The sequence below is a fragment of the Ilyonectria robusta genome (assembly GCF_021365365.1).
Source record: "Ilyonectria robusta strain PMI_751 chromosome Unknown BGZ61scaffold_23, whole genome shotgun sequence".
Classification (NCBI taxonomy): domain Eukaryota; kingdom Fungi; phylum Ascomycota; class Sordariomycetes; order Hypocreales; family Nectriaceae; genus Ilyonectria; species Ilyonectria robusta.
Genome location: NW_025764457.1, coordinates 197,730 through 210,998, shown reverse-complemented (window position 1 = coordinate 210,998; position 13,269 = coordinate 197,730). Strand labels below are relative to the sequence as shown.

Sequence of the window (13,269 nt, the reverse complement as noted above, 5' to 3'; positions counted from 1 at the left end):
CATGCGTCACCATTGGGGCCAATCCTGTCCGAGCGATCAATTCACTCGTCGCCAAAAAAAAATTAAAATTGTTTCACTGTACCGGATGACCGGCTGCCAATCCTACCCGAAGATGATAATTTCTGAGGTCTAGAGGTTCCGTGGGAAGCACAGGATCCCTGGAGCACTGGCACAAGCTGAAGAGCACCTCGTTGATGGCGTAGGTCAGTTCGGTCTTGACAATGCCACGAATGTTACTCAAACTCCAGAGGTAGGTTTTATTCCAGGCGTGAGAGACGTGCAGTAGGGCCAACCAGTTCAATAGCGACTCTGGTCAAAGCCTCGAACCGTATGAATTCGACCCGGAAGCTATTCTTGAGTGGGCGTCACGGAATTCATGAAGACTCTTCAATCTCATATGGGTTTGAATGCTGCACGGAATGATCTCCTTGAGATCAGCAAGTTCTTTTTACCCAAATCTCACAACATGATTAGACTGTTCCTCGATGACTTCGCCGCAGAAAGTCAACAATTCCATGCCATTCTGTAACATCTGCCTGGAACCTCTGAGAGCTATCATGATGGATCCGATGGACTAGATGAGGACAGCGATAATGAGATAGGTGATGATTAGGATGTGAGGCAAGACTGACGGCTTATGGTTTGAACTAATGTTGCGACATGAGGGAACAAATGGGTGACCTTTGAGAGTTGACACTAAGGCGAATGTAAAATCATGAGACACATGGGGGACGTGCTCTTGCGTGCTTCCTTAAAGTCTCGGGTAGTGCAGATGACAATTGCTATTGGGAATCTCCAAATCTCATCCAAAAACTTCTTGAATTTCGCATTAGCCTCCTCATCTATCGTAGGGTGCGATCTCGGCTTGCTAAATTCCTCTCTCGCCACCGCAACTGCCTCGTCCAGCCAATTCGCATTGTTTTGAGCAAGCTCCTGTCCCGCATCATTCGACGCTCAGCTTACAGCGAGAAGACGTTTGAAGTCGCCGCCTGTCTGGTGTTAAGCGAAGGCTTCGAGTAATGAGGATGCAGCCTCTTGTTTGCCTTCTCATTTTTGGAATTAAGTACCATCTTGGCGCTTTGAACTGTGGAAGTAACCTTGACATCGGTCAAGTCGGCTTTGAGGGGGGGCATGATGAAGAACGAACGCGCGGCGACCTTTTGGCGATATTGGCAGGGATCTGTGGCAACTTGCTGGTCATGAAGGAAACAACATATTTACTGAACTATGAATGAAGAGAATGCTCTAGACACTTTATACGAAATTCATATGGAAGACTTACGAGCAGTCGGCATATCTGCCTACGGTGACGAAGGCTTCACAACGAGAATTCTGAAGACGGAGAATTATGAATCAGAGAGTGATGATACGGATGAAGTCCAGTACAACGGGCTCAACGACAATCGCGAGTCATAAGTCGATGAAGGTTATGGCGTCTGATTCGAGGGAACTAATGAGAGCTCAAAGCCAGTCTCCGAAGAATAGTATCGACGACGAAAGGGCCGGTCAGTCCCCGAGTTTATCAAGCCATGTCTTGCCAGGCGTTCAAAATCATCCGACAACTGGATCTTCTCACCACTATCGCCGCGATCATGGATCAATACGACAGATCCGAAAGCAGCATCCGGGCGGTAAGATCATGATCATCTCCGGAGTAGTAATATTTTTGGACATTGTGAAAGAGGCAATTAAACGACGAGCTCAGATAGAGATCGAATTCGAAATCGAAATTGGAGAGCACAACGGCACGATCAAGTCATTTTACGAGAGTATTGCTATTCGTACACAGGTACAAGTCCATTTGGCTATACCTCATGGCAAACTAATGTACCTAGTACGCACATTGGAGTTCTATGCCCTTAGGCTTCTTATATTAATAAATAAATTAGACTTAATTCAAACAAGAAAAATAAAATAATAATTCATTGGGGTTAAATGCTAAGAATTGGTCTTCTAAACATGTATTAGGATGATAGATAACTATCAGCAGGATTGAGCTGTGGGTGCAAATAACAATATTCGTGGGGGACAATAGTGACAAGTTGATTATCCCCCACACATACCCCCAAAATAATATCTCCCATAATGATGCCCGCCTAAACGGACACCCTAACCGTCACCCATGACATGCCATTCGGATAGACCCAATTGCCAGCACCATTCCAGATGCAAGCTCCATATTTCCACGGCCAAATCACGCCATGAAAGGAGAACAAAGGAAGTCCATCCTGGTCACCCCCATCTTCCTCCAGATCTCGAACTTCATCGAGCTTCAGTAATTCAGGAGGTTTGACGGTGGTCTCTGCCTCATGCAACCAAGGCGATGGAAGGTGGTCAACGTCAAAACATGCCTTCGTGGGTCGTTCTCTCCGGGCTGGACTAGTTTCGATCGGCGGTTCCTTTTGAGCATTGAGACTCAGGTTTCTCCCGAACGAGAAAAGAATCAAGGAGTGGAGTGCTGCTTGAGTGGGAAATACTTTCCATATATAGATGAAGCCATGGGGACGACGATAACACAGATGGAGTTCCTTTTCCTTGACTCTCTTTTCGAAAGCAATCTCAACTCTACCCGCTCGCCTTACCTCATCAACTGTTCTACCCTACTTCGCTACGAAAATGAGCACGGTATATGAAAGAGTAATATAGGACAAAGATCATATTCTACGTACTGGGCATGGTAATGAACATTTGACAAGACTCGTTGCATTTCTATCGAGTATTTCTGATCAAAGCCGTAATTGACAACTTTGAGTTTCTATATGAGATTCTCCCATCCTTCTGACGGCCCAAGACTGTTCCTATCCATCCGCTCGTCTTCTACACGATCGCCCGCAATATCCTGCATCTTCTCGCTCGCTTTCCGTTTACTGTGCAGCCCAATGCGCCCTTCTGTCCGTCTATCGTTCCATCGTCCTTCCGTCTTGCACAAAACGCCAGGAGCAAAATGACTCGCGTGATCGCGTGATACTTCTTTCCGTGTCTCTATCGCTCGACACCTTCGGCCTCTATCATCTCGCCCGTCATAGCTTCTCCTGGGGAATGTGGCCGGCCACCGTGCTCAGCGCGCCGAGGTTGACTTCGCTCAGTCGTTCAGAGGCGCCGGGGCCATCGACACCGGCAAGGAGGGCCACGCACTCGATCACATCCTCGGGTTCGAGCAGATGCGACTTGGCGAGCGTCACCTTGGTGCTTGGACCGATGGTAACGGTGAAGACGTGGTTGGGGTCCAGTACGGTGCCTGTTGCAGCGTTGAGGCTACGGAACATATCCTCGTCGGTAAAGTCGTCGCCGAAGCATAGAGCAAACTCGACGGGTCCGGGGTTGGGGGTCTCCTCCGTCTTCGGCGTTCCTGGGCTGTGGTATGTGGCGATGAGGCGCTTGGCGATCTCACCCTTGTTGATAAAGGTAGGTCGCACTTCGACGTTGGCCTTGCCGGGCATCACCTCGACGTCCCACTTGACTCCAACAGTAGCCTCCAGCTCCTTGTGGCATTCTCGCGACATGTGAATGCCCTGCTCCGGGTTGGCGAGGCGGTAATGCCAGGTCAATGCACATCGTTTTCGCTCAATGAAGGATCCTGTCACATGGTTAGCAAGAAGATAGACGTGAGACACAAATCACATACCTGGAACCTTATCCGTGTACTTCTGGAAAATTTCCATGACCTCGGCTTGCCACCCCATGGGGAATGTCTCGGCCAAGTTCTCCCAGTGATCCGAACCAGGGTTCTTCATGAAGCTACCGTGCTCCGCGGAGAAACCAAGCTGGGAAATGTGTCCCAAGTGCTGCTTCAGGAACTCCTGGTCTCGGCCCGAGATGATCCATACGGAATTCTGCGGGTCGGCTGCGAGAAGCTTCAGAGTACGAATAAGGCGCTCAGAGGGAACGGCAGCGCTGGGCTCCCGGACAATAGGAGTCAGGGTGCCGTCGTAGTCGAACATGAAGAGTCGCTTGGTGGCGGACTGGTATTGGGCAAGCAAGAAAGCTCGGTCTAGCAGAGGAGTGGAGTTGGCAGTGGTGGTATCGCCAAGGACGTTGTACACCTTTCGGACAAACTTGTTGGTCCACGATTGAACGTTGTGCTCGGTGACATGGCGGTACAGGCTGGTCTGCATACCCTCACGCTTTTCGGCGGACATGGTAAGGGCTGCATTGATCTTCTCGGCTACGCCGCTGAGATCCCAGGGGTTGATGTGGATAGCATCGCTGAGGCTGCCGGCGGTACCGCTAAACTCGGACAGAATCAGAGGGCCATGACCTTGCTTTTGGCAAACGATATACTCCAGACTGGTCGTATTCATGCCGTCTCGGACAGAGGTGATGAGACCAATGTCACCGGCACGGAGGAGCGCAAAGTACTCGTCCTGGTCGAGGTACTGAGGGTAGTGCTGCACGGGCGAGAATCCCAAGCTACCGTGCATGCCGTTGATGCGCATAACGAGCTCATTGACAACGGAGGCCACCTTGTTGTCGGGATCCTCCTTTTCGGCCTCGACACTGGTCGGGGATGTGACTTGAATAAGAACAACCTTTTCACGCCACTCTGGGTACATCTCTAGGAAGCGCTCAAAGGCCTGTAGCTTTTGGGAAACACCCCTGACACTGTCCAGGCGGTCACGGCCGACAATGATCTTCTTACCAGCGTAGAGCTTCTTGAGAGCATCGTACTTCTCCTTGACCGCAGCGGTCCAGGCAAAGTTCTCAACCTTGGCAGCGTCGATTCCAATGGGAAAGACGCCGACCTGCACACGGGTGCCGTATGCGTCGATTCCAAGAGTATCGGAGGGAAAGCCGAGGATGCGAGTGCAGCAGCTCAGGAAATGGCGCGAGTAGCTGTAGGATTGGAAGCCAATGAGGTTGGAGCCGAGAACGCCCTCAAGGACCTCCTTGCGACGGGGGAGGCAGCGGAGGAACTCGCTGCTGGGGAAGGGAGAGTGAAGGAAGAAGGAGATGTACATGTTGGGCACTCGCTGGCGCAACATGCTAGGGAGGAGCATGAGGAAGTAGTCATGGACAATGACGATGTCGCCGGGCTTGTAGATTTCGATGATCTTGTTGGCGAACTTTTGGTTCATGCGGTAGTAGTCGGCCCATTGCACTCGCTCCTTGCGACCATCGGTCGGCTCATGCTGCTTGTAGTGGAGGAGAGTGTATAGGTCGTACTCGGCATAGCGGCGCCAGCGGGTCTGATCCTTGAGGAGGATGCCGTCATCGGTGGCCTCGCTCTCGTCGGCGAGCCAGACGGGGTACGTGCGGATGGTTTTATTGTGGGACAGACGGTACTCGAGACGCTCCTGGTCCTCACGGGGGATCCAGACGCCGCCGTCAACCGGAGGTGGCGTCGGCAGCCGGGTGTTGGCATCGACAGGGACCGGAGCGGAGAGGGCGTTGAGGGAAGAAACGCCGAGGGTATTGGGAGCGGGCGTCGCCGGGGAGGGGACTTCGTCGTCACCGGTAGGGGCCTCGATCTCGCCGGTCCAAGCGACAACGGTGTGGCTCCATGGTGTAGCGTCGGACGAGAGATAGGCGAAGGAGTCGAGGAGGGCGGACTGGCCACGGCGAGGTTTAAGGTCCTGGAAGCGAAGTCATGTTAGAATCCAATGCACAGAAAGCGGAAGAGCGGTGGTAGTACGGCAATCTATGAGATAGTGATGACGATGAGGTGGGGGAAAGATAGCGCAGGGACATAGTGAGGGGCAAGAGTGAAGCAGCAAAGCCACGCGAGGGGGAAGAGCAGAAAAAGCAGAAAAAGAGGGCGAAACTCACCCAGTCGCCGCCCTTGCGATAGCTGAACGAATGCGGGGTGTTGAAGGTGGCCGAGATAATGTTGCCGGTCAGGGCCAGGTCGGGATTGGCAGCGCGGATCTCTGACAGGGACTCGCGACGGCGCATGGCAGCGGCAGCGGGACGGATGGTGCTGGCGAGGGTGCTGGCGAGGGTGCTGGGGCTGGAGGAGGACATCTTGGCTGAGGTGACTGAGCTGTCGGCCAGTGTCAATCGGGCCGTGGACGACGCGGAGGAGGAGTCGCAGGTGCGGCCGCAGCGGGCGTCGTCGGCCTCGTCTGGATCTTCGCGAGGCGGGCCAGGGGGAAAGCAGTCGCTGTGGGAGGAGTCGCCGTGGGAGGAGTCGCCGTAGGAGTCGTCGAGCGAGCGGGGAGTCGAGGCGGGAGTCGAGGCGGAAGTCGAGGGGACGAGGGCGGATCGAGGTCGATTGGAGTCGCCGACAGCGAGGGAAGAGGTCGTCAGGGAGAATGAAGGAGATGAGGACGAAGACGAGGTCGCAGGCGCAGGCGAAGAAGAACCGGCGGCAGAAACGGTGACGTTGTTCGCTTTCGCTGGAGTGACGACGGCGTCCAAGGCGGCGAGACCAGCGCCAGCGCCAGTCGGCCCGGGCGGTTTCGGCGACTCATCACTGCTCTTGGGGTGCTGTTGGCGCCGCCGCCAGAGCAGCAGCAGCTTCTCCAGGTACCTCCTGTGGCTCGCGACGTTCTGTTTCTGCTGGCTGTGGCCGCCGCGCTGCATGACTTTGGCACCGGGCGTCTTACCGGAACCGGGTAGGCTGTCGGTCACAGGCTCCATCATGGGGTCGGTCCACTGCAACGGGGACAGAGCAGAATAGAGCGGTAATGGAATGGGAGCTTTGCAAAAAGGGGGATTTATGCACGGGACAAAGACGAATTGGCAATGGTTAAAGAAGAAACTGTAGAGTCTGAGGCATAGCTGAACGAGCTAAGAAGCTACTGGGGAGGGGAGCAGGCGTCGATATTTCAATGCGGCGCCTCTTGCTGCACGCTGCTCATGAGCGGACTTCGATGGCCGGGCCGCGCATCAGGCCAGACAATGAACCGGGCAGCCACCAGATAGAGGCGGGATTGCGCAAAAGGAAAAAAACAGTAGCAATGCCAGCTCCCGCCTTGCAAGGGCCGATTCACAATACCCCCCAAAAGTTAAAGACGACACACCGGCCGACGATCAGGTACCGGCGAGCACTCAATGGCTGCGGGCTGCTGCTGCGTGGTTATCAAACAGGCGGTGGGAGCCGGCCGGATGCCGCATCGCATTTCCCTGTTCTTGATTTCGTCCTTCTGCGAGAGTTACCACCCGGGACATCTTGTTTGGTAACGAGATGACTCTAAATCTTGGTTGCCAGAGAGATAGGTTTAATAGCTACGGTATATCTCCGAGCAACAGGTAACTCGTCAAGTCATCCGCCGCCGTCATTTGTCCGGGCAATTCACCGACCCTATCGACCTTGGTTCACCGATCCAGTTGTCACGGGCCGTCGTATGTTTTGGGCTTCCATGTGATGTGTAGCACCGGGCAGGGGATGGCATGAGCGAGCGTGCTATGGCGGGGGAGGGGGAGGGGCAGCTTGTTCGTTCACCCCGGTCCGTTCCCGTTGAGCTTTGTTTCTTTGATCGTCGGCTGTCTCATCTTTATCGAGGTTGCTTTGGTTGCTTGCTTACACGACGCGAGTGGAAGCATAGGTGGGTAGTATTGGACCTGCAACAGCTGTTTGGAAACCCAACCAGACAAATACCTCACCCAGCTAACAACCGCTGTATCATTGCATGGAAACCAAGATCCAACCGTCAACCTCATGATAGGTTCGGAGCACCATTCGACAAATCCCTGGCCAGACCCCCCACCGGTTAATGCGCCATGGCCACCACCACTACCACCACCAACGAAAACAAGGTACACGAGGCACGAGGTCGGTCCAGGGACACACATACCCTTCTCTCACGCCTTGAGTCTTTCCATGTGTCGTGTCTGCTAGGCGGTCTTCCAACCGGAAATCAAGCTCCCACGAGAGCCCAAAAGACGGTGAGCAAGCACCCAGCCATCTCGAGCTTTCTCGGGACGGGGGAAGATTGGCTCGGCCGAACGACGGCAGTCCAGGGTGGTGGTGTCTGCTGGCGGAGGCGAAAGCAGTAAATGCGGCATGCTACGGTGCATGATACTTGGGACTCTCGAATGCACAATGCGGAGCTGCGCTGCTGCATCCCTCTGCATCGCAGCCGCACCAGCGGGAATCGACGAATTCTATCTGCGAATTCTGCCCGTGAATAATTCACCTGTAAACCTCTGGCCCATGGCTACTCATTGAACTTGGTGCCAATTGCAAACCCACGGCCTAAGGTCGACTCGATGTAACCCGAACTAACGACGACTGCCGCAGTGGGTACTCCGTAGGCGACCTGGAGCTTTCCAGGTTAGCAATTAGGCCACATCGCTGGGGGGTCAACTACGGCCATCCACTGGAGCCACAGGCGGGTACCCACTGGAGCTACCCACCGGAACCCACTGGCGAGGCCCGCTAAGAGGCGACAGGTACCGGCCTAAGGGCCCGGAGCTGCACCGGCCCAAATCCCGGGGGGTGCCAATCTCGTCCCGTTCTCGCCGCTCCCCACCTCCATAACCACCCCCACCTCGCTGGAGCGGACAGGCGCACTGGCCTGGGACGCACTTTGGCACAGGGCCATGCGCTGCACATGCACCAACGCCACAGGCCGACCGCCAGCCATCATCCACCCACCGACTCGAACCGCCAAACGTGGGCGTCTGATCAGATGCCATGGCGTCTTTTCTTCTCCTTCTCCGCCTGTCTGTTCTATCGCTCTGCATGCATCTACAGCATCTGGCTACCCTGCTGCTGCGCTGATGGTCTGCATCCGGGGTGGCTTGCAGCAGCAACGCGAGGCCCTGAGCCATTTTCGCCCTCATGTTCCCGACCTGGCGTTCCCGTTGGTCTCAGTCGGAGCCGCAACGATCCTACGGGGTCGTGTCTGTCTGTAGCTGGTTTGATGTACATACATTTGATCTGCCTCACGCTCGCGCGCGCTCCATGCTCATGCGACGTGCGTGCTTGAAGCGATCCTATGCCCTGCGTTGCCGGTCCTTGGCCTGCTCCCCTTGCCTGTCTTGATGCCCGGCATTCCTCTGGCCTTCTCGCATGTTTCCGAGGCAATCTGCAATCCTGATAGTAGATTGCTCCGACACAATCTCACCCGACGCACTTGAGCTACGCGACCCTCCCGAGCCAAACTGGTACCCAATGGTTCTCCACTCATGATAAATCTGCGTGTGTGTTATGCGGCTTCGCTGGGCATTGCCAAAAGGGTCTCTCCGGAAGGGCCTCGACTCTGTCCACCATTCCCCTCCAATACTTGCTCTCTCACTTATCCACTCACCCAAGGCCCTCGGCCCGGCAACTCCGCTACAATAGACGCATACAATCCGGAACAGTAATTCTACTAGTCCTGCTTCAACGCCAAATCTAGCGAGAGAGAAGGTGTTGGCATTTATTTCAATGCAGCCCTCTCAGTTGTCCTCCATCGTCAACCCAATCGTTGACCCCACCGCGGGGCATTCTCTCCCACTCTCAAATGATAAATGGCGAATTGCCCGTGTCTTCCCCCACCGCACGGCCAATGACGGGAACCAAGAGGCCCTTGACCATGCCGATACCCGCAGGCTGTCATCCCGCCAGAACCAGGACCCTGACGCGGGCCAATCATTCTGCCCATAATCACATCAAAGAACAGGCCCTGGTTCGATATTGGCCAAGCCGGGCCATCACCAGCCCAGCGGTAGAGTGACAAGCCAACCCACGTGGGGCGGCGTTTTTAATCACTAACAAAGCTAAAGCCGAAGCTTCTACGGAGGGCCCTTTCAAAAGTCTTATCCATAAGAAGTAAGTCCTAATCATTAGGTTAGATAATAAGTACACTAAGTACTTCCTGATTTCTATAGGCCCTAAAGAATAGCAGGCTACAGCATATAGTAACTGCTATATCCTAATCAGCAGCATACTACTCCTGAAGTTACAGCGGCCGTTTAACGAGACTGTGACAGCTTTATGTATCTTAGGTAACCGACAGGGGTAAATGGGATATGATGTTACTAGCGCTTGGATAAGACTTTTAAAAGAGCCCTCCGTAGCTTGGAGCTATGACCCGTAAGCCACGATTCGCAAGCTTCACGTGAGGGAGCTGTAAGTCCAGAGCTCATGATGCCGCAGATCTAAGGTAAAAAGAGGGTAGTTGAGTCCTAAGCCCTGGGTATATTACACTGTGTATTGCCCATACCTGCTCTCTATATCGTAGTCATACACGCCAGCGAACTCATCCCTCTCTATGCGTCCTCCTCCAAAAGCTTATGTACAAACTTGTCAATGCTGAAGAAAGAGGCTGCCGTTTGTTGGTTGTTGAAATATTTGATTCCTTTTCCCCTTCTTAGCTTCTCCCCCCTAACCCAATGAAAAAAAGCCCGAAAAGTGAAGAAATACGCAAGATACAATCCCAGGTCCTGAATGCCGTTTGCCTGCCTGCCAAAAACAATCCTCATGATGGTGAAATTAACGCCAGATATTAATGCCAAAAGCCACCCCTCCTTTAAACAGCTTCCTTAGCCACTCCCGCGCCGCTGGCGCTTATCCCGGAGAACGGACAAACGCCGGCCGAGGGGATGCCGCCGGGGTGGTCCATGGGCGCATCCGGGTGGTCGCCGGACTCGGACTCGGACTCGGTGGAGTCGCCGATGATGCGCTTGCCGTGCAGGTAACCCTCCTTCTCGACCTCAATGTCAGATTCGTTGAGGAACTCATCGCGCTCCTTGACGTGCCACTTGGCCATGAGGTCGTTCTGGATCCAGATGACCTTGTTGAGGGCCTTGACGAGGGCTGTCTTGCGCTGGATGTGGAGGCGAGGGTGCGAGAGGATGGCTTCGGTCATGATGTCCTGGATGAAGCCGAGGCAGACACCCAGGTGGACGTATTCGATGTGCAGGGGGTGCTTGCGGCCGAGACCAACGTGCATCATGCTGAGTTAAAAGTCAGCCAGGTCCTCAATTCGCCGCAATCATTGAGCGACAGAGATGTAAAGAGGGGATGAAACATACCCAACCTTGTCCAGGTACTCCCAAAACTCCATCTTGCTGGGATCCGAGCAAAGCTTGGTCAGGTACGCACGCAAGAACATCTTACGGTGCAGAATCTGTGGGCTGTTCTCGTCGGGGACCTCGTCCAGCGGGCCCTCAAACGAGGTGCTGCGCGTGGTGAAGGCGCGGGCCGTAATGTCGTATTGCAGCAGCTTCTTGTACACGATGTTGACAACGGCCGGGATCAGCGCCTTGACGTACTTGGAGCCCGTGATGAGAGCTTCGATGTCGCCTGTTATTGAAAAGTCAGTGTCAGCTTTCAAGTCTGGCTCGTTTAGGTCATTGTCGCTCTGCTAGGTCTCGGGTACCCGGGGCGTCGAAAATGACAATTGTTTGGCTTTTGGGGCACTGAGAGGGGAAATGGAGAAAGGGTGGGCGCATACGGCTGGAGAAGTCGAGAAATGAGTGAAGGTACATGACGCGGGACTCGAGGTTGGTGTAGAGATCCTCGCGATCAATGTGTTTCATGGGGCGCGACGTCGCCATCTTGAATGTGTTGTATGTCGGTTTTGGTTTATTTCGTTTGGGTTTCTCAAATCTCGTGATCTGAGGGTTTCTGGGTTGGTCGAGGATGTTTTTGCTCGAATTTACAATGGTATGGCGTGTGAGTCTTGTTCTTGCTTACACAGCTGTCGCTGGTCGAGTCGTCGCTGGATTTCGCTGGCAATGGAGTCGCGGGAAGTTGGATGGAAGAGTGAAGAGATGAGGATTCACGCAAACACCAGATACAAATGAGCAGCTCACGCACGCACCGCCAACACAACGCGCAAAACCTGGTATTTATTCCATGGCGTCCCATGCTCCTTCTTGCTGTCCCCGAGTCTCGCCTCGCTCCGCCGGCCTCCAAGCTGAGCCCATCACGCCAGGTCGCCAACATCAGACCATCGCCTGATGAGTGGGGCCGTCCTGGGGTCCGTGGGACTCGGTGCCCGGCGTGGCAGCCCGGCCACACCCGAGGACGGCAGACGTACGAGCTACCAACTAACCGTCTTGCTAAAGGCGAATGGAGGAACGGGAATGAGGAGGGTGTGAGGATATCCGGGGGCGGCCGCGGAAAGGGTTGAAGTCGATAAAAAAATTATGTGCCCTCGTGTCGGATTAGACAGGAAAATCGGCTCCATAACTTATCTGTCGTCATCATGCCTCAAAAAAGAATCAGCCTGCGGGGATTGGACTTTCGCTGGTGGGGCCCCGCGACGGAGTGTGGGATGGAATCGCGAGTCGTGTGATTGGGCTGAGTCGTTTCAGCGCATTCGTCCCATCTTCGAGATCATCCGAGATCTTCGGCATAGGCCATTTGGATGGGCGTGCTGCACGAGCACGGTAACTGCAGAACCACATTGTCTTGTTCACGCGACACCCAGATCTGGGTCAATCGGCTCTAGTACGCAAGAAAAAAGGTCGGAATCTAGAATGCCATGTCTGTGTTGTGCGTGTGTAAGTGCCGTGGATCGGATGCATCGTGCAACACGTGAGCGTGCAGAATGGTCTCGACTCATCAGCAACCAGCATGACCACCTTTTCCATGCTTCCACTAAACGGCAATCGACTCATCTCCACCGAGAAACACTAGTCGAGTCATCAATTGCAAAGGATGATGCTGGTACTGCAGTTTGTTTCGTGGTCCGTGAGCCTCAGCCGCAACGACCAGATGCTGTCAACAGCCGTTCCGCCGATTAGCGTAGCCACCCGTTCCCGTGGCAGCAATTAGAGCAGCCTAGAGCTAGGTATGCTAGTATTCCGAGATCGGTGAGAAACTTTGTTCCTGCTTCTTCTTTGCTTCTGGAAGCCAATAAAAAGGATGGTGTTTGGCGCCGGAATAGTGTGTTAAGGCTCATGTTCTGAATGAGCTGACAATACAGCTTTGCACGTAGCAACATTGAATAAGTGTTTCGTGTAAAGTACTTGCAGCTATGGAGAGCTAGCAATAATGGATACCCTAAATTTAGGAATACCAATTTCAGAGAAGCCAGCGATCCCTCACCGAGAGTGAATGGGAGATGGCTACCTCTGTTCGCTGGGCTGTGTGACCGACGATGCATCGGAAAGGTGCTCTAGGGTAGCCGTGTTTTCAGCAAGGTCTCGTGACTAAATCACTGATGATAAATGTCGTGATCTGCACGTGACCTTCTGCGCTGCCCTTGGTCACCGCCTATCTTTCCACTCCACCTCTGGGGCCTCGTCGGCTTCACCTCGCTTCAACACCCTCCAACACCCGGGAATCCGCCGACAATCAGCCATCGCGAAACTCGCCCGCGTATCACGTCCCCCGGCGTCCCGCTCCCCGGAATCTCGCAGCTGCGCCCGCCGTAGCCCGGTGCCCGGTGC

At 54.2% G+C, this 13,269-nt stretch overlaps 6 protein-coding genes across 6 annotated transcripts; 3 read left to right on the top strand and 3 right to left on the bottom strand.

Moving 5' to 3' along the window:
* Positions 1 to 3,020: 3,020 nt before the first annotated feature.
* On the bottom strand, positions 3,021 to 5,892 carry BGZ61DRAFT_363332 (family 20 glycosyltransferase; the record flags this gene model as incomplete). The annotated part of the gene is made up of 3 exons (XM_046241429.1): positions 3,021 to 3,577; positions 3,626 to 5,573; positions 5,767 to 5,892. 3 exons carry the CDS (start codon positions 5,890 to 5,892, stop codon positions 3,021 to 3,023), a joined length of 2,631 nt encoding a protein of 876 aa, XP_046098887.1.
* Positions 5,893 to 7,255: 1,363 nt separating this feature from the next.
* On the bottom strand, positions 7,256 to 7,916 carry BGZ61DRAFT_107460 (uncharacterized protein). Its single transcript, XM_046236893.1, has one exon. The coding sequence runs from the start codon at positions 7,732 to 7,734 to the stop codon at positions 7,381 to 7,383; it is 354 nt and encodes a 117-aa protein (XP_046098886.1). The 5' UTR covers positions 7,735 to 7,916; the 3' UTR covers positions 7,256 to 7,380.
* A 1,089-nt stretch (positions 7,917 to 9,005) lies between these two features.
* On the top strand, positions 9,006 to 9,304 carry BGZ61DRAFT_459515 (uncharacterized protein). Its single transcript, XM_046246923.1, has one exon. The coding sequence runs from the start codon at positions 9,073 to 9,075 to the stop codon at positions 9,250 to 9,252; it is 180 nt and encodes a 59-aa protein (XP_046098885.1). The 5' UTR covers positions 9,006 to 9,072; the 3' UTR covers positions 9,253 to 9,304.
* A 593-nt stretch (positions 9,305 to 9,897) lies between these two features.
* On the bottom strand, positions 9,898 to 11,728 carry BGZ61DRAFT_398740 (Protoglobin-domain-containing protein). The gene is made up of 4 exons (XM_046243002.1): positions 11,325 to 11,728; positions 10,903 to 11,173; positions 10,025 to 10,824; positions 9,898 to 9,961 (listed from the first exon to the last, which is right to left on the bottom strand). Exons 1-3 carry the CDS (start codon positions 11,425 to 11,427, stop codon positions 10,398 to 10,400), a joined length of 801 nt encoding a protein of 266 aa, XP_046098884.1. The 5' UTR covers positions 11,428 to 11,728; the 3' UTR covers positions 9,898 to 9,961; positions 10,025 to 10,397.
* Positions 11,725 to 12,915, top strand: BGZ61DRAFT_556587 (uncharacterized protein). The gene has a single exon (XM_046255659.1). The coding sequence runs from the start codon at positions 12,022 to 12,024 to the stop codon at positions 12,619 to 12,621; it is 600 nt and encodes a 199-aa protein (XP_046098882.1). The 5' UTR covers positions 11,725 to 12,021; the 3' UTR covers positions 12,622 to 12,915.
* Positions 11,730 to 12,471, top strand: BGZ61DRAFT_459511 (uncharacterized protein). The gene has a single exon (XM_046246922.1). The coding sequence runs from the start codon at positions 11,739 to 11,741 to the stop codon at positions 12,003 to 12,005; it is 267 nt and encodes an 88-aa protein (XP_046098883.1). The 5' UTR covers positions 11,730 to 11,738; the 3' UTR covers positions 12,006 to 12,471.
* Positions 12,916 to 13,269: the final 354 nt, after the last annotated feature.

Bases quoted from the DNA above. Each gene is read 5' to 3' on its own strand.
- BGZ61DRAFT_107460 (XM_046236893.1), bottom strand. From the start codon at position 7,734: ATGTGTGTCCCTGGACCGACCTCGTGCCTCGTGTACCTTGTTTTCGTT.
- BGZ61DRAFT_459515 (XM_046246923.1), top strand. From the start codon at position 9,073: ATGATAAATCTGCGTGTGTGTTATGCGGCTTCGCTGGGCATTGCCAAA.
- BGZ61DRAFT_398740 (XM_046243002.1), bottom strand. From the start codon at position 11,427: ATGGCGACGTCGCGCCCCATGAAACACATTGATCGCGAGGATCTCTAC. The intron at 11,174-11,324 runs GTATGCGCCCAC...TTTCAATAACAG, and splicing joins ATTTCTCGACTTCTCCAGCC to GCGACATCGAAGCTCTCATC. The intron at 10,825-10,902 runs GTATGTTTCATC...CTTTTAACTCAG, and splicing joins GAGTACCTGGACAAGGTTGG to CATGATGCACGTTGGTCTCG.
- BGZ61DRAFT_459511 (XM_046246922.1), top strand. From the start codon at position 11,739: ATGCTCCTTCTTGCTGTCCCCGAGTCTCGCCTCGCTCCGCCGGCCTCC.
- BGZ61DRAFT_556587 (XM_046255659.1), top strand. From the start codon at position 12,022: ATGTGCCCTCGTGTCGGATTAGACAGGAAAATCGGCTCCATAACTTAT.